Raw genomic sequence first — 23,600 nt, 5'->3', positions numbered from 1 at the left:
TGGCGTTGCATGTGTGAGTGGCGTTGCATGTGTGAGTGGCGTTGCATGTGCAGTAGTTTCTAGCTTTGTGCGCTAAAGCTTTGTGCCTATATGGGGCCTTGATGTCCAATTGGACCGGAAATTGGCAGGCTGCATGTGCTTATCTGCCATTAAATCCTCATTTCTGTAAATCCCCTTGGGACGAGATACTATTGCCCAGTAAGTGCCCCCGTATCAGGATAAGTGGCTGCCCCCTGGGGTTGGGCTGAGGCCCTTCCTTCTCCTTTTGTCACAGCACAGCTAGAGAGTGCGCTGTGAAGAGCTGAGAATGGGGCATTGCTATGTGCTTTATTGCAGCCATATAACTGTCTCCGAAAGCAAGAGGTGACGGACCAACACGGGGTGGGGGGAAGGGAGAGGTAAAATGAGATGAGCGGACGTTGTTCTAAAAAGATTGAAGAGTCGTGGTTTCCTCTGAAGGCACCGGGGCACATGTTCAATGCTGAGTCGAAGGAGGGAGCACAAGGAGGGAGGCGAGAAGAGGGAGGGAGGGGGTCACGGGGAGCTATGGGGAATGCTATGCTGACATTTTTAACACCACAGACACGCATATAAAAAAGCCATTAACAAAAATAAGCTGTGTTTTAGGAAGGAAGAAGGCTGTTTGTGAGGGTGCACGTGTGATTGTGTAGTGTGGGCTTGCATGTGTGTTTGGTATGGAAATGCAATGTATGCATATGAGACTGCATGTATGAATGTGCATGTTTATAGAAATGTGAGTGCGTGTCTATTTGCATGTATGTAATTATTTAGGCACCTGTGCTCATGCATGAGCCTGTGCCTTGATGTGGGCATTCCCACGCATGTGAGTATTATTGAAGGTCTGTTTGCGTACAAATATGTGGTGTACCTTTGTACAAGATTATCCATGTTAATTTTCATACCGTCAAATTGCATATTAAACTATCTGAAGGTTCTTCTCTATTGGCCCCGTGATAATGTTATTCTTTATAAAACCATTCTGACAAGCAACCTGCTGATTGTGCGTGCAAGATATTGGGGAAATCCGAGTGGCATAACCAAAGAAGGGGCTCCCGCAAGAAACATAATGAAGTCAGACTGCTATTGGAATTTCTTATTTTGCAGAAACAATGCCCTAAATCTGCTGCTTATTTCTGCAATACAAAGATGCACATCCCAGTGGTGCGTGCGCGCGCACACACAAAATGTTTAAAATGCCATGCAATGCCACATTTCCATTAGTGAACTGCGGGCCTTCTTAAAAGGAAAGAAGAGACCTGGTGGGGGGGGAGGGACGAGGGGGAAGATGACAGAATGAGAGATGGGGAGCTAATGAAACAAGCATTGGCGGTCCCTTTCAAGTGAAAGCGGGATGTAATTAGGGGGAGGAGAAGTGAGGCCGAGACGCTGGGGAAGCAACAGATGCCGGTCAGAGTGCATTTTGGTGTGAAGGGCTGGTAAGGCTAGGACTGAGTCAGTTACTTATAAAATAGTTTGATGCTTATGGATTACGAATTATAGCCAAGCAGCCAGTGTTAGGCTGTATGTTATGTTTTTTTTTTTAAAGATTGTTAAACATGGGTTAGATGTTAAAGGAAGACTGGTGGCGGATATGTTTGGTTGTGGCAAGATAGTCATACCTGGTGCAGCAGCAGAAGTGGGCTATTTGTGTGGGCTGTATAGAGTGCAGGCATGGTGAAAGGAGATGCGTGGAGGATGGGGGCGGGCTTGGGAAACAGAGTACGGCCGGCCTGCGGCCGTCCATGAATAATTAGGGGAGGAGAAGCCCTTTGATGTGCTGGGCTGGCCCTGAATGCGCGTGCTTGTTCACGCGAACTTCATGAAAACCGAGGGGCTGAAAGCCCTTTGGTTTGACGATGTTTTCGCCACTTGAATTCTCGCTCCGCTCGATGCGCTTGCGCACATCGATAGGTCGCGAGACCTAAAAATGGGTCTATCATTTAAGGAAAAGTGCAGCCAAACAGCATTTCATTAAGGATTCAGGAAGTTCCACTACCCAGGATGCATTGTATTGACAATTGCCTCCCACATTCAGTTCTTTTCTACGAACGCGTGAGAAGAAATGGAGCGTTTTCCCACCTGTTTTTCAAACAATGTTTTCTCTGAAAGTAGATTTTTAGATCTTCATTTGACATCACCAGCTAACGACCCGGACTGAGCCATTTTACTTCAAATTCCTGCATTAGTTCTTTTCAAAACATCTTCACTATTTGTGAAATGCCCTTCATGTGGCAGACAAAGGCAGCCTCCGAACTACACAAAGTGTGTGTAGGGTTTCTACCATTGTGAGAAAGTACCTCTGCGTGGTCAACTGCGATTTTTGTGGTAAATTGCTACTGGTTTCTAGACCCTGTGCACTGGGACACTGCTAACCACGCCACAGTGCATGTGCTCTGATCCCTAAAACATGTTAAAATTGGCTAACCCATAAATGGCATATTTACCTTTCGAATAAAGCTATAGTGCATGGTACCTAAAGTACACCCATAGCATAGAAAGGTAATTAGTATCTATGGACTAACGCAGTACTGTGCTGTTCTGTAGTGTGAAAAGACAAACATGACTAGGCTCACCATTGTAGCCTGGCTGCTGCACTGTAAGACTGCAACCTGACCTACCCAGAGAAAACCTCCCTTTAAATACTAATAAGTAACTTCTATGTAGGCCTTCTGGACCACAAGGCAGAGCGCATGGTATTTGAGATTAGGGCATGTAGAAATTTAAAGTTAACATGGCCTTACAATAATTGGGCACCAAAAGTTATTTTTACTGTTGGAAGACTACCTGGCCCATTGAAAAACACTGGAGAGCAATATTAAATCTTAGTTCTACTATCTCAAGCTGAGGAAGAGCTAGCAAATTAACTCAAAGATTATTTTCAATATTTAATAAAAGCCCAACTTGATGGTAAAGTCAGATTTTTCATAAATATTAAAGAAAGGGGTTGTTTAGGAAGTTAAATTTCCAATGCCTGAAGCTCCTAGAGGTTAATCTGCATTAGCTTCTAATTGTCACCCAGCTGGTGAAGGGGCTGATAAGTTTTGAAAGCTGCTCTTAGAGTAGAGACAATGGTGTGGGTGAAGGGATGTAGTTCATTCCTCTGGCAGGAAGACCACTTGGGCAGTGCCCAGGAATTTAATTTTCTTCTAAGGGGCCTCCCAGTCACAGGCAGATGTCAAATTACTCTTTCGCGTGCCCCAGCCTTTGTCCTACCAGTCAGACAGGCACTAAACAGTGGGAGGGAAAGCAGCCCTCCAGAACTTGTTTGGACTTACTAATGAGGAGAGGAGTGCTCATTACCCTGGCCACATGGCTGCGTGGGCACACAGGCTCTGCACAAGGAGAGAAGTAGGTAGGGTAACCCTAGGAACTTTTACTCTATTGGTTAGGGAGGAGCCAGGAGTCTCCTCCACCTACAAGCAAGTGCCGGGCATACATTTGGCACCCAACACTCTCCTGGGAACACTATTAGAATTGATCAAGAACCGAAGGATTGCATCTGCTGTTTGACACCAGTGAGGAGACATGAAGGGTTGGATCTACTCCCACTTGTGCTCAGGAGAAAGAAGTAGACTCAAAGCGTAAACTGGCTAACATCCTGTGTATGTCACAGGGTCACAACAAGCTGCATGCAGACTTTTCCTGAAGTGCCCAGCTGAATAGTATCAAATGGACTTGAAGTGGACCCTGCTGGTAGCCTCTGCTAGATTAATTAGTCCCCCCCAAGTTCTGTTCCTGATGTCCTGGAACACTTGCTGTGTTCGACTGGATTTCTCCTAAGATATTTGAAAACGTGGAACTTGACATTTCGGACCCGAAGACCTTCAGAAAACCAGGACAAACCTGCCAAGCTGAACTGCCAAAACACGTTTCTGCTCGACTGAAGAAACACTTTCCCCCAAATCGAAGCTTTTCCACAACAGCAAATTTGTTTTAGCACAACCTTGTCAAGAAGGTATCCAGCCTCGTACAGCCCACATCAGACAGCCCACAGCCTTGTGACGCTGGAGAATGTGGAGCTTCGAAAAAGAGTTTAAGCACAAAGGTAAAAATCTTGACCGGGCTAAGTGCCAAAAGTATCTAACCGGTAAATGGAATTGCCTAGGTGCGAAATTTTAATTTTAGAACTTTTCTGCCAGAACCAACAGCTTCACCAGCACCTTATCCAGTACCTATCCAACGTCATGGAGCCCTACTCAAACAGAGCCTACTACCTTGTCCCACTGAAGGATTTTGACTTCCAGAAAAAATATTTATCCCAAGGTAAAACCTCCGTATGAGACTGCATTTACCATAATGCCAGGGTAGAACCTTGCTGGGAGGTGAAGAGGTGTGCTCCCACCCCTGTTCCTGTTTAAAAGTATTCTCATGAGTCATTGAGCTGACAAGCTCGTGGAAGAAGCAACCGTGCGCCAGTGAGAGGTACTTGACCTGATATGATGTTTGGCAGCCTACTCAGCAAACCCCAAATTTGAAGCCTGTAATCTCTACTGATGTTGGATAAAGAACCAGAAACATGTGTCAAGCTTTTAAACTCAACTGATAACGGTTAAAGAACCAGAAACACGTGTCTAGAGATCAGAACTATCTGCGCCAACTCTGGCGAAACACTCGTAAATACTTTAGCAAAGCAAGCAACATGAGACTGCATTTACCATAATGCCAGGGGCGAACCTTGCTGGGAGGTGAAGCGGTGTGCCCCCACCCCTGTTCCTGTTTAAAACCTCTATCTGTTGAGCCCGGTTGGTGTACACATTCCAAGGAGTAAAAGAGTGTTGGGAAGGGCGCAAGCCCCACTTGGATTTTGTGTGGGTTTTTTTTTTCCAAATAACCTGAAGACTCGGGCGCAATAGTAACTACCTCGGGATCGGCTCCTGGTTTGTTTGGACCGGGAACAGAACCAGGATCAATAATTGGACCATCCTTGATGAGCTGTCTTCTGGTGGCAACGTAGTTTTGCCTCATGGTCCCTTATCGTCTTCGGGTTAATCAAAGCATTGCAGGCCTTAACCTTTGTGATTTGACCCCAGGCACCATAAGGGATCGGTCACAAACATTCACGTGTGACAGTCCTCACAGGGTTTAAAAACAGTCGACGTGGGAGGTGACCTTTGCCTTGTACACAGTGATATATGTTAAGGTAAAAGACATCACAAAGAGGATTGAGATAGCTTCCGATTAAAGTTAGGTGGCGCAGAAAGAAAGTAGCTGATGCCAGCCCATGGAGTGGGTGCCACCGAAGCTTGGAGATAATGCTGGAAAGGTTTATAGATCCAATGTGATGCCTGGGGAACATTCAAAAGGGGAGGATTCGGAGGTTAGAATTCTCTATCAGAAATGCTTTATTAGCAGATATCTTCAAGGCATCCACTTGGAGATAATTGTATGCAATCACAAGGCACTATTGTCTAGATTCAGACATGTAAGCTAACGTTACAGTAGATCAAGCTACTTTAAATAAATCTGTTTGGGCCATTAGCAGGCGGACTCTGGATTTCTTATATTCTGTTTGTATGCCAGAGACCTGAATTAAGAAGTTTGCTCTTAGCCTGATATTATCAAAAGTTTTAGGACTATAAAATGAAGACCCTACGAAGCAAACAAAATGGTTCCTTTCTTGAAGTTCTGATTCGGCATCGTAGACATCTTCATTGGAATCGTAAATGACCCACTGTGTTCCAGGCTGGGCTGTGTTGGACATCTGTTTAGAACATTTGAAACTTCAATTACTACACTGTCAAGGTATCTTTTATCTAATATCTCATCATAAAAAATCAGAGAGTCAACTGCCAGTGCAAGGCATCATGGTAGTGGGAGCTCCTAAAGCCTTAAATAGACAGCAGTCTAATTTCACAGCTTTACAATCAATGTGAGCCTATCAGGCTGCTCTTCTGATTCAATGATACAGATATGTTTTGTTTTAGATTTCATATGATGCAATATAGTTTTAAAAAAGCTTTTTTTTTTTTAACTACATCGGTCTACATCTAGCTTTGGAGAAGCTTCCAAAGGCTGCAGCTCATCACGTGGACATATTGACAATGGCACCAGGTGTGCATAATTCTATGAACACATACTGAAGACTAAGTGTTCCGGGTCCACGAATCGGGTGTGGAATTATTTGAATGTTCAAGAATGTATCAAAGATTTCCATGATACAGAATCAGGAATATAAGTATCCATTTATCATAAAAAAACTGAAACTTCCTCACTGGGAGTTGGAAAACATACCAAGTAAGTTACATATTGCCAATAACTTCAGGAATCAGGCCACTGAAAGGATGAAACAGGCTGAACAATCAACTTCATTTCTGACTAATACAATGTTTAACGTACTAGTGTGCCACAATTTTTCATCATATTATTGAAGCAACATAATGGATGCTTACAACGAAAACCTACGCACTTGCACCTCTTACTTGGTCAGTACTCTAGGGTGCCTAAACTTGAAAAAGTGCAGCAGAAAGAATGTGGATGTATTTTTCTTTTCAATAATTTCTCACAATGATAATCTTGGAATTACTGAATATTGTCTAATTCAGTGACCCAAGAGTGATTAATATACGAGTCTCTGTTACAAGTCTACAACTGGTGTAGAGTCATGTACTTACAGCTCTCCAGTTGCATTTTGCAACGCTGTGTATCCATAGGAAACAAAGTCAAATCCAGTGGACATGACAGGGTGATTGATAACCTGAAAAACAGAAATATTGCAAAGATGACTAAGTCATATAAAAAAAAACCTTCATAACTGCAATAATCAGATTAAAAGCAGTACCTCATACTGACTAACACATCGCCATCACGGAAAATGAACAAGAGGATATTTTCTTGGGTCACATCATGAAAATTGGCACTCTTTTCATTTGCAAAAAACAAGTCTGGTTTCCACAAGCATTTGAACATCGAAGGATCGACTGTCAATGAATCCGAGCCTCGAAAATCATTAGGAAGTTTAAGTCTTGGATCATTCCACCTCTGTCTCAAGAAGATGTTAACTCGATAATCCTGAAAAGATTATAAATTTGAGTTAGTACATTTATAAAGTCTTAATTTTAAACACAGACCAGATCTGTTGAAGCAATTGTTTAACAGAAACTTGGGAGGCATATTCTAAACAACATATATAGTTCTTTAAATGTTCTGGTATTAAACAGGACTAGCTTGTGGAACAGACTGGATGGTATAATTTAATTCAGTTTATAGAAACTGAAAATAGGCATTTGTAACCATTTTACACTGTTCTAAGTATGAAAAGATTTTTTCAAAAAAAAATATCTTTTCTTGGCATCAGCTTATACAGTCAGTCAAGCAATCTATAGATTGTACACATTGATTTATTTTATTTATTTATTTTGAAAGTTTTATATAGCGCGAACAAGATCTTTACAGATATCAGAGCGCTTTACAAAGCAGGGAATACAAACAGGAGAGTGAATAACAGGCCATTAGGTATAGCGTAGTTGTAGGAAATAAGTGGGGTGGGGTAGGTACATGAGGGAGCATAGTAAAACAGGTACATCAATAATGCAAATAGTACAAATAGATGTGAGCATAGACAGTCAGGTAAGTCAATAATGCAAGTAATACGAGTCATCGAAGGGATCGAACAGATAATACAGATTTGCGCGGAGACTTTAAAAATCCACGATAATAGATCAAGTGTATTTAGCCATGAGGATAGCTTTTACTTCTTTCTTAAAAAGTGTGATGGAGGAGATGAGTCTTGTTTCAGGAGGGAGTGAGTTCCAGATCCTGGGTGCCATTCCTGAGAAGGAGCGTTTATAAGTTTTTTCCTTCCGGAATCTTCGAGGTTTTAGAAGATTGTTTGTGCCTCTAGTGTTTCTGGAGCCGCCTGAGATTGTCAGCTTCTGGGTGAGGTATCCGGGTGAGCTCAGGTGTACAGCCTTGTGTGTCATGCAGGCTATTTTCAGATGTATTCTGGCTTCAAAAGGCAGCCAGTTCAGGGATTTCAAGTCAGGGGAGATATGCAAGTGTTTTCTTGACCCAGTGATGAGTCTCGCTGCAGCGTTTAGAGAAGCTCTTAGGGGTGCAGTAGTAGTTAGAGGGAGACCGCAGAGGGCGATGCTGCCGTATTCTATTCGAGGGATGACTAGTGCTTGTACTGCAGTTTGGAAGTCTTTGGCTGGGAGGAAGGGTTTGAGTTTCCTCAGGGTATTGATTTGGTAGTTCGCTCCCTTAGTTGCCTTGCTGATATGTTGCTGCATGTTGAGATTGGTGTCGAGTGTTATGCCTAAAGATTTTGCTGAGTCCACGATGGTGGGTTGGACATTGAGTGCAGTTAGGTGTTTAAGCCAAATTTGAGTACTAGAGATCTTCGCGGGAGGTGAGATCAGAAGGAACTCTGTTTTCAGAGCATTGAGTTTGAGATGATTATCGGCAAGCCAGGATTGGGTGCTTCTGATCGTTGAGTTCAGGAGTACAATGTATTTGTGGGATTGTAATTGGAGATATAGTTGGGTGTCGTCGGCGTACATGTGAAAGAGTACATTGGATGCTTGTAGCATGGTGGTGAGAGGTTGCATAACTAGGTTGAACAAAGTTGGGGATAGGGAGGATCCTTGGGGGACGGCTAACGATACAGGTATTGGCGAGGACATCAGGTTGTTGCTCTTGAATTTCTGCGACCTGTTGTGTAGAAAGGAAGTGAAGCACTTGAGAACAGTCCCAGATAGACCCATTCTTGTGTTTAAAAGTTCGAGTAAATTCTCATGTTTAACGGTGTCGAATGCTGAGGAGAGATCAAGAAGGATGAGGAGGCAAGTATCATTTTGATCTAGGGTTTGAAGGGCGTCGTCAATTATGTGAGTCATAGGAGTTTCTGTACTGTGTCCTGCTCGAAAGCCTGATTGATGAGGGTTGAGGAGGTCAAACTGATCAATGTGTTCAGTCAATTGTAGTTGTGCGCATTTTTCCAGGAGTTTAGCGAGAGTGGGAATGTTGGTAATGGGACGGTAATTGTTTAGATCAGATGGGTCGGCTGTAGGTTTCTTTAGTAAAGGTGTGACTTGTCCAACTTTGAGGGAGTCAGGGATGGTTCCTTGTTGAAGTGAGCTGTTGATAATTTTAGTCTAGAGTGGAAGGAGCAACGGGGTGAAGTCTTTGACAGCGTTAGCAGGGAGGGGGTCCGTGAGATGATTGGATGGTTTCAAGGTGCTGAGCAGTTTGCCAATTTCTTCTTCAGAATAGGTGTCGAAGGATGACTGTTGGAACTGGCCCTTCTTGCAGGGTCATCCCCAAACTTTTTGCTTCTTCCTCCCTTATTTTTCCTGACCCGTGGATGTTGGCAATAGGACTCTGCGCACTTTACCACTGCTGATCAGTGCTAAAGTGCATATGCTCTCTATGTAAATTGTTATTCTGATTGGATATACATGTTTGGCATATTTGTATCACCATGAAGTCCCTAGTAAAGTGCACTGGGTGTGCCAGGGCTGGTGATGGCAAATGCTACTAGTGGGCCTGCAGCACTGATTGTGCCACCCATAGGAGTAGCTCTAAAATGGTGTCTCAGGCCTGCCACTGCAGTGCCTACAGGCAGTTTAGAACTGCCATGTCCTCCTGGTCAGTGTCCCCACTGGCCAGGCCTAACCCTTCCCTTTTCGTGCACATCAGTCACCCCCTATGGAAGGCCCAAGGTACCCCCCTGGGCAGGGTGCAGTGTATGTGAAAGGTAGAGCATGTACTAGTGCAGGTGACATGCTCTGGTAGTGAATTACAGCCATTTTCGTTTTTCACTATTGTAAGGCTATCTTGCTCCATAGGTTAACATTGGGGATGCTGGCTACAGTGGTTAACAGCATTTCTTCCCATAGGAACAAGATACATCCCTGAACTCAGAATATAATAACACATCTTTTAGGAAAGGTGGTTTTTAAATCCTGTGTTTGAGAACAGCACTTTTAGAAAGTTGCTGTTCTCTTGTCTGACCCTTCTGTGTGCCTGGGCCTGTTTGTGTATTGACTGTGTGGTTTGTGAGTGACAGGGGCTGGGGAATTCCCCCAGAGGCTGGATGAGTCAGCACTAGGCTGAATGAATGCAATTGCAACCTGAGTGGTGGGAGGAGTTAGCACCTGGGCTGAATAGGGCTGTGCCTGCCTGCCACAATGCTGGCTCCACCTCCTGCTGGGCGGCTGAGGACCCTGCCCCTCACTCTGAAAGGAAAGATGCAGCCAGCACAACAAAGTGCTCAGGATCCACCCAGAACTGGTTCAGACCGGGCTCAGGGCCCACATGCACAGAGAGAACAAAGACTTTAGGGGTATAAGTACAGGACCCCTGACAACAGAAAATTAGATCATCCTGGAATCAAGAAAGAACCTCTGCCAAGGAGAAAGCTGACTCTGAAGAAGGAAGATTGTCCTGCTGTTGCTCTGCTGGACTGACCTGCTGTTGCTTTGCTGCCAAGGAGAGGGAAAGGACTTTGCTGTGAGCTGTGTCCCCTGTCTTGAAGGAATCTCCAAGGGCCTGAGAAGAGCTGGCTCCCTGTTTTTGAAGTCCCAGGAACAAAAGGACTTCACCCCCAGTTTCCCTGAACTCTACTGAGAGAGTTCTGTCCTTCCTAGAGTGCTTGATCGAGTTGTGGGGCCTCTGGAAGTTGAACCTGAGCTGGGAAGCTTGAAACTAAGCTTGAGAGACTTTTGAAGCTGAAAAGTGTCGCATCACTCGCTTGCGGAGCGCATCCCCGACAGTGCAAGAAGTTTCCCGCAGCTACGTAGGTCGAGATCGGCGCAGCGCCCGACGCCGCTGCCGGAGCCGTCGCATCCTTCGCTTGCGGGACGCACCAGACCGGTGCGGGAGAATCGAATATCGCTGCGAGTGTCGTCGCAGAGCCTGTCGTCGCTGGGTGAGATCGTCGCACCGCTTGCGGACCGCATGACGTCGCTGCAAACATCGTCGCAGAACCATCGCATCGAGGAGCTGCGAAAGAGAGGATCACCGCTGGACCGCGCATCGTCGCCCCGGAGATCGTCGCAGCCCCTACGAGATCATCGCATCGTGCCTTTGCGAGAACAGACTTCCTACGGAACCTACGCACCGGAATCCACGCAAGTGGCCTTCCTCCCCATACAGACCGGATTCGTCGCAACACGCCCGCTGCTGCAGCGGGGCTGTCGCATCGCCTCCCCAGGGTCTCAGGAGTAACGCATCGCTTGTTTTCCACCGCACCAGCTTCCTGCTTGTGGAACTTTGTTGCATCTAAAAGGTACTGTGAGTAAACGTGACGCAACTGTGAACTTTTCACACATCTGTGGATTATTTTAACGCAACTTAAAGAACTTTGATTACAACCTGAAGAACTCTTTTGAAACCATATTCTTGAACTGTGTATGTTGGATTTTTGCCATTTTGGTCTTGTGTAGTTTAGAATAAATATCTTTATTTTCCTAAACTGTTGTGGAATCAGTTTGTGGTGTTTTCACTGTGTTGCTGTGAGTGTTGGTACAAATACTTTACGCATTGCCTCTGGTTAGCCTAGACTGCTCAGGCCAAGCTACCTAGAGGGCGAGCAGGGGTTATCTAAGAGGGTTATCTCCTTGCCCTGACTAGAAGCAAGGGTCCCTATTTGGACAGTGGTACCTACCTCTGCCAACTAGAGACCCCCAGTTCTAACATTGGTGGTCAGGCGGTGGGATTTGAACTTGTATTTGTACTTGACCCACAGTAATTGGTGTACATCACTAGTGAGTGCAGACCACTACGCCACCGCATACTACATTTTTTATTTTTGGCTCTATTTTTGATCGTTACCCTGAAAGAATCCAAGCATCATGTCTCAGAAGGGTAAACCAGCAAGTGATGTTGCAGAACTGGAGTTTGATATTGAAATGTTAAGTGATTACAAAGTAGGTCAACTCAGGCAGTTCTGCAGGAACTTTGGATGCCCCATGAAGCGCCGCTCCAAGAAGGAGGAGCTACAGGATGCCTTAAGGGCCTGGTGGGAGACCAAAAAGGCTGGGGAGACAGATGATGCAGAAGTGGATGCGGATGCACAAAGGGATGGTTTCAGGCCACAGGATCTGCCTGTGTTCAGAACAGCCTCAAGGGCTGGCAGCAACCATTCAGCTGAAAGTTTTCCCCCAGAGGAGTTGGAGGAAAACCAAAGGGCTAGAGATCATAAATTAGAAATGTTGAGGCTTAAAATGAAGATGAAGCAAATGGAAAAGGAAAGGGCGGCGGAGGAGAGCAAACATGCCCGTGCCCTGGAGGAATTGAAATTGTCCTTGGCCCATGAATTACGAATGAGGAAGCTTGAGATGGAGCTCAAGAGGCGTGAGGCCATGAGGGTCTCAGCTGAAGAAAAAACATGGGTAGCTCAAGAGAGGAGCTTTGCTGAGTTGGAGGTGGAGTCCAGCTCAGATGGTGGCAGCATGGTTATGATATCTAGTGCTGAGAGAAAGGTACAAACACCCAGAGATGCCTGACTTGAGGGAGGGGGTCAACATACACCAGGGGGTTCAGGTTTATGATGTAGTTCCAGTGGAGTGCAGTGTCCCTGAAGTAGATTGGGGGACTGGCACAGGGGACCATATTCCTAGTGGCGGGAGGGACACTCTACTGACTCTAGATGAGAGGTACAGGGAGAGGGATTCCCCCGTGGTAGAAACCTTGGTGTGCGTGTGTGAAGACCAGCCGGAAGAGTGTGGGTTGTGTGACAGAGACAGTCAGATACTGTCTTGCCAGTCTCAGGAGAGTGGTGTGGGGTACTTGTGTGAGGCACTGGAGGGTGAGGCAAAGGGTAGCGTGGTTACCAACTGTGGGGGGATGTGTGATTCATTTGATGGAGAGCATATTTTAAGTCCCTGTTTTCCAGAGCTATGCCAACACCCGGTGGAGTGTGAGTTCTCTGACCCCCAGAGAGCTTGCATTGGAGGCAGACCTGTTGGTGAATTCCAGAGAGTCTGAGGAGGCATTGGGGAGTGATCCCAAAAGGAGTGGCTTAGATATCTTCCAGACCTGTGAGGTGGAAGAGGTTCAGTGTAGCCCGGTTAGGTCCCAGTGTAGTGGGAGGGGTGTAGGGGCTCATGTCCGGTCTCAGTGGAGAAGGAATGAGTGTGGGACGGTGTGTCTCACGGTGCCCGAAACCCAGTCTCAGGGCCTGGAGGGTTCCTTAAGGGAACACCAGGTTGGGGACCTAGACTGTACTTGTAGGCCATTTGAGGAGGATCTCCCAGTGTCTGTTGAACGGGGAGTGCCTGTAACCAGGCCTCCATCAGTTCTGGTGTTTGGCAGTGCCGCTCCATTTGGGAGGGTACAGAAGTCCAGACTGAGGAGGGGGAAGGAGTGGGAGAACCAGTGGGTCAGGGACCAGTCAGAAGGGCTGAGTCTCCCAGGAGTGACCATGGTGACACCACTTCTGTCCTGGGGGATCTTCCCGCACTGTCAGGTGGACAGGGGTCGGGAGATCTGCGCCAGGCAGACTGTCACAGGACACATGAGTTGTGTGTCACCCTCAAGGGGGTACTATGTGAGTCCCCAGAAGTCCTGGCGTGCCAGGCGAATGCACAACCGCAGGTTTTGGTCCCTGGGTTGGGAGATCAGGTTCAGGATCTGCCTGACCTGGAAGGGAGGACATCTGTAACCAGTGTCCTGACCGATATGGTTCCCAGGGGTACCCCTCCAGTAGGAAGGGTGCAGCGCTCTGGAAGGGGGTGCAGAGGGAGGGAGCACTCGCCTCTGACCCCGGTGCAACCTGAGGGGTTAAACCCTAGGTTGGGAGACCAGTTGCTGGAGGGAGGTCCTGAACTGGTAGGACAGTTGTGTTCTTGGTTGTCTTGGTGGACGGATACAGGTCCGGGACTGGTGGGTCAGTGCCAGAGTGTCAGACCTGAACTGACAAGAGAGAGAGTGGACAAAGGGTGCCAAGCACCTGGGGCTACTGCCCCCCCACCCTCTGATGCCACAGGGGTTTGAGAGCCATGAGAGGCATGAGGCCTGGGTCTCATCCCTGATCACTGTTGGTGGTCACTGTGGCTTGCTGTTGGTCTGTTGGGACACACCTGTGAGGAAATTAAGGTTAGGTGCTGCACAGGTGGTGTCCACAGGTGAGGTGAAGGGTTCATTATGGATTGGCATGGTGGACCCTGAGAGTATGGATAGAGTGATACAACTAGGTTCAGGAAAGCGTAGAACAGGAATAGTGCCCTGCCGTTTGGGCCAGGTTCCGTGTTCTATCGCCTTAAGCAGGGAATCCCATCGAGGTATCGTTTGGTCTACCCTGGCTTTAGGCTGGAAGGGGGGTGTGTTGGAACTGGCCCTTCTTGCAGGGTCATCCCCAAACTTTTTGCTTCTTCCTCCCTTATTTTTCCTGACCCGTGGCTGTTGGCAATAGGACTCTGCGCACTTTACCACGGCTGATCAGTGCTAAAGTGCATATGCTCTCTATGTAAATTGTTATTCTGATTGGATATACATGTTTGGCATATTTGTATCACCATGAAGTCCCTAGTAAAGTGCACTGGGTGTGCCAGGGCTGGTGATGGCAAATGCTACTAGTAGGCCTGCAGCACTGATTGTGCCACCCACAGGAGTAGCTCTAAAATGGTGTCTCAGGCCTGCCACTGCAGTGCCTACGGGCAGTTTAGAACTGCCATGTCCTCCTGGTCAGTGTCCCCACTGGCCAGGCCTAACCCTTCACTTTTCGTGCACATCAATCACCCCTATGGAAGGCCCAAGGTACCCCCCCTGGGCAGGGTGCAGTGTATGTGAAAGTTAGAGCATGTACTAGTGCAGGTGACATGCTCTGGTAGTGAATTACAGCCATTTTCGTTTTTCACTATTGTAAGGCTATCTTGCTCCATAGGTTAACATGGGGGATGCTGGCTACAGTGGTTAACAGCATTTCTTCCCATAGGAACAAGATAGGACATAAGTATCTAGTATCCCTGAACTCAGAATTTAATAACACATCTTTTAGGAAAGGTGGTTTTTAAATCCTGTGTTTGAGAACAGCACTTTTAGAAAGTTGCTGTTCTCTTGTCTGACCCTTCTGTGTGCCTGGGCCTGTTTGTGTATTGACTGTCTGGTTTGTGAGTGACAGGGGCTGGGGAATTCCCCCAGAGGCTGGATGAGTCAGCACTAGGCTGAATGAATGCAATTGCAACCTGAGTGGTGGGAGGAGTTAGCACCTGGGCTGAATAGGGCTGTGCCTGCCTGCCACAATGCTGGCTCCACCTCCTGCTGGGCGGCTGAGGACCCTGCCCCTCACTCTGAAAGGAAAGATGCAGCCAGTACAACAAAGTGCTCAGGATCCACCCAGAACTGGTTCAGACCGGGCTCAGGGCCCACATGCACAGAGAGAACAAAGACTTTAGGGGTATAAGTACAGGACCCCTGACAACAGAAAATTAGATCATCCTGGAATCAAGAAAGAACCTCTGCCAAGGAGAAAGCGGACTCTGAAGAAGGAAGACTGTCCTGCTGTTGCTCTGCTGGACTGACCTGCTGTTGCTTTGCTGCCAAGGAGAGGAGAAGGACTTTGCTGTGAGCTGTGTCCCCTGTCTTGAAGGAATCTCCAAGGGCCTGAGAAGAGCTGGCTCCCTGTTTTTGAAGTCCCAGGAACAAAAGGACTTCACCCCCAGTTTCCCTGAACTCTGCTGAGAGAGTTCTGTCCTTCCTAGAGTGCTTGATCCAGTTGTGGGGCCTCTGGAAGTTGAACCTGAGCTGGGAAGCTTGAAACTAAGCTTGGGAGACTTTTGAAGCTGAAAAGTGTTGCACCGCTTGCTTGCGGACCGCATCACGTCGCTGCAAACATCGTCGCAGAACCATCGCATCGAGGAGCTGCGAGAGAGAGGATCACCGCTGGACCGCGCATCGTCGCCCCGGAGATCGTAGCAGCCCCTACGAGATCATCGCATCGTGCCTTTGCGAGAACAGACTTCCTACGGAACCTACGCACCGGAATCCACGCAAGTGGCCTTCCTCCTCATACAGACCGGATTCGTCGCAACACGCTCGCTGCTGCAGCGGGGCTGTCGCATCGCCTCCCCAGGGTCTCAGGAGTAACGCATCGCTTGTTTTCCACCGCACCAGCTTCCTGCTTGTGGAACTTTGTTGCATCTAAAAGGTACTGGGAGTAAACGTCACGCAACTGTGAACTTTTCACGCATCTGTGGATTATTTTAACGCAACTTAAAGAACTTTGATTACAACCTGAAGAACTCTTTTGAAACCATATTCTTGAACTTAGTATGTTGGATTTTTGCCGTTTTGGTCTTGTGTAGTTTAGAATAATTATCTTTATTTTCCTAAACTGTTGTGGAATCAGTTTGTGGTGTTTTTACTGTGTTGCTGTGAGTGTTGGTACAAATACTTTACGCATTGCCTCTGGTTAGCCTAGACTGCTCAGGCCAAGCTACCTAGAGGGCGAGCAGGGGTTATCTAAGAGGGTTATCTCCTTGCCCTGACTAGAAGCAAGGGTCCCAATTTGGACAGTGGTACCTACCTCTGCCAATTAGAGACCCCCAGTTCTAACAATGACCATGTAGCATTGTTTTTTGGTTCAGTGAGTGCTATGCAGTGGGGTTTGGAGTAAAGGCTTGCGTCAATGAGGAGATCACTCTTTATGTTGTCAATTTTTTGGATAAAGAAAGCCGCAAAGTCTTCACAGGAGGGTGCTTCGCGCACAGTGCTGAGTGGTTGGGGTTGTTCCTTAGATTGTGTTCTGATTAGCTCAAACAGTTTTCTCGGACGGTTTCTTGCTTGGTCGAGCTGGAGGCTGAAGAAGGCTGATTTTGAGCGCTTTATTTTCCTGAAGTAGGCGTTTCTCTTTTCCTTCAGGGTTTTTAGGTGCAGTGCAGAGGGAGCTGATCTCCAGGTGCGCTCTGCCATTCGCATGGCTCGTCTATCCTCATTGAGACTCCCGTCGTACCATGGATTGGAGATTTTAGCGGAGACTCTTTTTAACTGCATGGGTGCAGCCTCATTAATTATTGAGGTCATGGCGTTGAAATAGTGGTCAGTCAAGGACTGGACGTCCGTAGCGCTGGTAGGAGGTCGCAGCTGTTCGGGGGTAAGGAGTTTGGGTTGAGTTTTTTCAGGTCTCTTTTCCAAACTTTAGGCTTGGAGGGTTGAACCGTGTTGAATTTGACTTTTTCATTGATGAAGAATGTGACAATATGATATCTGACCAGTCACAGGGTTGAATAGACTCAAGTTGGATAGCGTCCTCTTTGGAGATAAGGTTGAGGATAGAGCCTTTCTCGTGGGTCGGGCTGTTGCATAATTGTGTGAGGTCAAGGGCGTTGAGGAAATTTTAAAGACTATTTACCACCGCATCATTATGATCGTTCCAGTGGAGGTTGAAGTCATCAAGGTATATTTGGGTGAGCTGTCTTCCGGAATTGGTCGAGATCATATCCATGATTTGTTGGGCGAAGGTGAGGTTGTCCCTGGGTGGGTGGTATATGCCGTGAAGAGAGCATATCGGTTTGCCCTCACTGATGATATCGAGGCAGATGTATTCACAGGAAGTTGGGGGAAGGTAGGGAAGGTGCGGTGACTTTCAGAACAGAAAGGTTATTCCTGTATATGCATGCGATTCCACCACCTATCTTGCCAGACCTGTCAAGTCTAATGATGTGGTAGTTGGGGGAACCAGAATGTCCATTATAGGTGTAGAAGATTCGGTTAGCCAGGTTTCAGTCATGATGAATAGGTCAAGGTCCAATGTTAAGATGAGATCAGCGATGGCGGAGGAGTGTCTAGAGGCCGATCTGCAGTTGAGGAGCGTGCATTTGAGACGGGGAGTGTCAGGGGAGGTAGAGGGTTCTAGAGTGAGGGGACTTTTCTAAGGTTATTAGGGATGGAGATTCTGTTGTTTAGTGTGGGGGGTCTACGGGGATTTGAGTGTATCGTGGGAATGGATAGGTGAGTGGCGGTTGTGTGGTTTAGGGGAGCTGGGTCGTATGAGCGGAGGAGGGTGAGTGTGTCGAGGTCCGAAAGAGGGTTGCATGGGCGACGGGGGCGGTTGTTGCGATTGTGGACAGGGATCGCGGTCCAGTGAGGGGGTTGTAGAGTGGGAGAGTCATCCGGAAGGGTGGGGGGCAAGTTGGGAGGGGGGGTAGTGGTGAGTGAGGGGTGTCTGGGGTGTGTGAGGAGTAGTTCTATGATGGTGTGAATGTCTTCTTTAAGCTGGAGGGGGTGAACATAATCTTGTCCAGCGTGGGATAAGTGTTGGTGTTGGGGATGGAAATCATGGGTGAGTGACCGACCTGAGAATTAGCGTGCGGGTGAGGGGGTGGGTTGGTGTTCGTGCAGGGCTCCGTGGCGTCCGTGTACGGGTTGGTGTTAGAGAGGAGAGGGGGGTTGGGAGGGATGGGTGTGGATGAGGTAGGGAGGAGGTTGGTGGTGTAGATGAGAGCATTGGTGGTAGGCGGAGGGAGCCGGGTGGAGGTTGAGTGTATGTTAGTGGTGATGGGGGAGCAGTTAGGGTAGTGGGGGCTGAGCGTGGGGGGGAAATGGGATTGGGGGTGGTCCTGTTGTGGGGAGGGGGGAGTTAAATTAATGGATGTGGTGTGCTCTTCGTAGTTAGTTAGCGGGTGGTAGTGGGGACTGAGAATGGGGGGGGGGGATTTGTCGTTATGCGTGTCGTTCTGGTGCTGAACTAGGTTAGAGGGGTTGTGGGTGGGAGCTGTGATGTCAGGGGAGAGGAATGGGAGAGGTATGAGTGGGGGTCCAAGGGTTGGTGGTAGGGGGGCGGCTGATGTATGAAGGGGAGAGATTTGTGTCTGTGATTGAGGAGTGTGGGGTGGTTACGGCAGGTGGGTGATTGACTAGGGTGCTAGGGGTAGAGGTGAGGTGCTTGTCGTTCTGGTGCTGAGCTGGGTTAGAAGGGTTGTGGGTGGGGGCTGTGAAGTCAGGGGTGATAGTACTGGAGGAGATATGAGTGGAGGTCCGAGGATTGGAGAGGTGCTCTTTGAAAGTAGGGAACAGGTTGTCTAGTAGTTCCAGGTTCCTGTCTGTGGATTGAATTAGGACAATCCCGTTATTGTAGATAGTAATGGTGGTTCTGCCTGGGAAGAGTTGGGATGGTGTGATGGAGAGAGTAAGGCCATGAGCGGATTTCCTGGTGGTAGAGACAGTGAGTAAGGTGAGGAACGCTTTTCTCCATTGAGCTCTGCGTGTGGTGTGGAAGATGAAATCGATGTTCAGGGATCCATTGACCGGTGAGAAGAAATGCGTTACTTACCTGTAACAGCAGTTATCCAGTATTTGGGTGTCTTTCATAGATTCACATGCCTGAATCATTCCCCGTCGCTGAGACGGGAGCCTCCGGTACATAAAAAAGTAATGTCCTAAGGACATACATAGAGAATATAGGCCTAAGGGCCTCCCCTTTTGGGCCTTTCCACGTCCTTATGTAAAAGGACCGAACTCTCATCGTTAGCTAGGTGTCGGCAAAAGGGGTTTCAGGGTGGGACCTCAGGAAGTTGTGTTTAAAGCGTTTAGCGGCTTTTTTGGCGAGTGTGGAAAAGTAGTTGATTTTATATGTGTGCTTGCCGATGGGATCCATGTTGGGATGGCGGTATAGGTAGGTATGTGAGGGTGAACGATCGTGATACACATGTGCAAAAACAAATGCAAACAGTAAGTTACATGGAACAAAAGTGACACTAGTGAGAAGCCAAAATAACCAAAATATAAGAGGTTGCAATCGGTGCAGTCCAGGAATAGAAAGTGAAATGGGTGCAGCTTACAAAAATGTACAAAATATATGAGGTAGCAATCAGTGCATTACAGGCATAAAAGTAAAATGGGTGCAGTTTACAGAAATGTACAATATACAAATAGAAGTAAAATACTGATGATATACTGGAACAAAATACAGGTGCAAACAAAAAGCTACATGGGTCAAAAATGACACTAGTGAGCAGCCAGAAATATATGAGGTAGCGATCGGTGCATTACAGGTGAAGAAAAAGTGAGATGGGTGCAGGTTACAAAAAAAATGTACAAAATACAAATAGAAGCATAATACTGCAGTAAAAGGCAGACGCTTAATCACTCGAGTGTTTAGATACAGAGCTATGTAAAGTGTGAGGTAGTTGAGATTAGTCTAAAATGGCCAGTTCTTAGGGTCTGGTTAGATAGTGAGAATGACTAGTCCATGATGGCCGCCAAAGAGAGAGAGACCAGCCTAAAATGGCCGCCAAAATAGGGGAGATAGATACGATAGTCCTCTGTTAGTTGTTGTTGCTTTAAGAACAGGGAAGGGCAGTTTCCGTTTCGATTTGAGCAAGCCCAGTTCCTAGCTTGCTGGGAGGGAGTCTTATCTCTATTTTGGTGGTCTTGTGTGGAGGAGTCAAGCCGAGGAGCTTCAGACAAGACAGTGTCTGGGTGGCGCCATTTTATAATAACGCAATTAAGGGGTGTCACAACTTATTCACACAATACCAATACCAAATGACAAACCAGGGCCACCAACTGCATGTCCCGCTATACACAACCTCTACTTTCAAGGCCGTCCCATGGACCAGAATAGCAAAGTACGGGCTGTTTGTACCCCCTGTGTCCAGATAAAAGCTCCTCCATGCTACCAACATCATCCGCTGGATTGGCAGGGCATACACCTGAGCCTCCAGTTGAGGACAAGGGGCTTGGAGCATGGAGGAAGGACTTGGCGTTTCCTCTGTGGTAGGCTCTCCTCCTTGTTTATTGCCACTTTTAATGTGAGCCTGCAAATGTTCAAAGAGTTTGTTCCATCTGCTAAGTATATAAACTTAACTCTACACAACGCGCTCTCTTAAATAATAGTCTGCAAGTATTAAACACTTCGAACCAAAAAGTGTAGACATTGGATTAGTCTTAGAACCAACACTCTATAAATGTAACACTATCTTCAGCAATGAAATGCTGTAAAATATGTATTTATTTTCATCTTCTAACCTGTATGGACAGGTGACATATTGTTTTCTTGCCCATGGCAAAGGGACACAGATTAGGAGTCATGAGTAAATTAGTGAGGCTATACCAAGAGTGAAGTTTACTGCTCAACACCATTTTCACCAACTGGTTATTGACAATTGATATTCCAGAACATTCCAGATATACTTTACTAAAAATCACAAAAAACGGTTTAATAAGGGATCCATATTGCCCTAAAAGAAAAAAACGAACTGAAATGTGCAAGTTTTGTTAAGCTATTCTCCGGACCTCGCATGTGAGACATAACACAAATGGCATCAATATCTCTGAAATTGGTAACTAAACATATCTATTGATGGTCAGTGTAAGCAAACCTTTTTTAGGACGAGCCTGGGCAGCGCATGGGCTGCTCTACGAGCCATGCTGTACTGATTATGTACTAGAAGCCCCGCCCACATTTGTTATTGTCGTGCGTCATTGTCCTTTTAAATGCTGGCTTCCGATTCGTTATTAGGCCTGCTAGGCCCTCCTTAGTACAGACTTGTCTTCATTTGTAACCTCCCATGAGGACTCTCCCTTTTACTTCAGTTGTTACAACGGTACATCTTCTTTAATCCGTATGCACTATTTTCTTTCATGCGTTTCTCTTACTGGAGGATGGCCTCTCGTGCCCAGTTGTGACCACCGGCTTGTTTATTTACCTTGTAGCAAACTTGGAGTTAACAACGTAGCCATGCCTTCTCGCATTTGGAATTCAATAGGTCTCGCATTTGCGAGAGTTTAAGTTATTGGCATTGTAAATGACAATGCCTTTTATTTAGGTTTTTTAATGATTTATGTTTTAAAAGCCAAAACAAATAAAAGGCATTGTCATTTACAGTGCCAGTAGCTCAAACTTGCGTAAATGCGGATTCTAAAACCTTGAACTTGGATAAAGAGTTTCTTGGATTTTTGGACAATATAAAAGACTATATAGAATTACGAAGTGTCCTCAAGGTGACTTCTATGCATTTACGTATCCCTTTGAAAGAGGGGAATAATAAAGTTGAATTGGGAATAATAAGATTGAATTGGTAACCAATCTTTTCTCCCTTTGAAGCACTAAAAAATTGGATAATTGTGTGTTTACTTAGCCCGTGATTAGAGTTGAGCGCCCAAGGAGTTAAGTTTCCTGGTTACCAAAGATAAGTGTTGTCTTTTCATATTGGTTTGTTCTTTTGAATCCTTCCTCAGACCTTAATGTCATATTTATGTGGGGAGAGTAAAACTGAAGGTATAGGCTGGGTCAACAACAAAAGGTCAGCTGTGTCCTGCAGGCAGTAGGGGCAAGTAGCCATTAGTTGCAGTGGTGAGGAATGGGTGTTTGGGGTGCCAAGCACTGGGCTTAGTCGCTGGTAATAATCAAAGGAATAGATGGTGTTAAATATTCCATGGACTCTACTAGAGTCAGACACATTTTCACAGCTAACCAACTGAACTGAAGGAAGAACTTCTTGATAAGGGAAGAAGGGAGACAACTGCAAAACCATGAACAATACCAATAGCGGACAACTGTAGTTGCAAGTAACTAACATTTTATTCTCCAGTATTGGATCCTTCATTGATTCACATGCTTAAATTAAGACTCGCCAAGTAGTACTGCCAAAGCACAAATGGGAAATGAATGAGGGTCACCATATTCTGGGAGGTTATCTGGCAAGTCCTGTCCAATGGCTGTCTCTTAACTCGACTGGGCAGGCAAACATCAGAGGCTCATGAAGGATTGTGTTGTTCTGCACATTGCTGCTTTAGATATATTCATGAATGGGATACAGTGAATAGTGAATGACATGCCTCAGTTGTATACGGCTCTTACTTGCCCTGCAATGGCCTGTCAGACTTGTGTGACTTAGCGCAGGGCATGCCACTATCCATCTTGCACAGACCTTTGTTGCTTCTACTAAATGAACCAGGGTTAATCCAAATGCTTTACATTTCTGGTTCTGTGTACGTGGAATTCCATGAATATTTTGGCAACCAGAGTGTATAAAACGTTCTCCAATTCCCAGAAGGCCTGAGTAAATAATTTGGGAAGAATAGTTTCAATGCACAGAAGGTGCACTTTTGGTATGAAAACAAAGATTAGACTTGATAGAAATTTGAGTCAGTAGCTCACCCACACGCCTTGTAGAGATGATTTCGACCTGTCCTCCTAGTTGCTGCTTTGTGAATAAGTTCTAACAGTACTCAGGAAGGCTGTTGGAACAAAAAGCAGAGACCAGCTACTGATGGTTTGTGTGGTTGTTTTGAATTCCCGAACTAGACGATCTGCTCCTTACCACATTGTTGAGTGGAAAACATGCCTGCACGTAGCAAACATGCTGTACACTTCACCGGTACAATGATAGTACTCTGATTTTGCCTTCACGGAGACCAAGGATGGAAAAGATATGCCCCTTGTAAGACAGCCATTATGCGCAGAACCACTTCGAAAGTTATGTGAGCTCCACACTCCTCCACACAAGGTTTGAGTGTGGGGTGACATTGGTAGCAGCAGTAACTACAATGTCAAACATGCCGGATGGACAGAAAGAAGCTACTCCATTACACCAGTTAAAAACAAAAGAACTACCCTACCACCACCCCATTTCAAACATGCAGACAACCGAGCGTGGAACTCACAGAAACAACCTAAATGAGCCAATCCTTGTTGA

At 46.4% G+C, this 23,600-nt stretch overlaps 1 protein-coding gene across 2 annotated transcripts in view; it reads right to left on the bottom strand.

Annotated features, from left to right (window-relative positions):
• GLRB (glycine receptor beta) overlaps positions 1 to 23,600 on the bottom strand; it is a 202,013-nt gene that overhangs the window by 82,888 nt on the left and 95,525 nt on the right. For both annotated transcript variants that reach the window (XM_086962344.1, XM_086962345.1), the window contains exons 5-6: positions 6,800 to 7,029; positions 6,633 to 6,715 (exon numbers count right to left, since the gene is read on the bottom strand). In XM_086962344.1, the coding sequence (XP_086818470.1) occupies positions 6,633 to 6,715; positions 6,800 to 7,029 (313 nt within the window). The remainder of the gene's footprint in view (positions 1 to 6,632; positions 6,716 to 6,799; positions 7,030 to 23,600) is intronic.

The sequence above is a fragment of the Lissotriton vulgaris genome, chromosome 3_1 (genome assembly GCF_964263255.1).
Source record: "Lissotriton vulgaris chromosome 3_1, aLisVul1.2, whole genome shotgun sequence".
Lineage (NCBI taxonomy): Eukaryota > Metazoa > Chordata > Amphibia > Caudata > Salamandridae > Lissotriton > Lissotriton vulgaris.
Note: the sequence above shows the minus strand (reverse complement) of the source record. Positions and strands in the feature narration are given on the sequence as shown.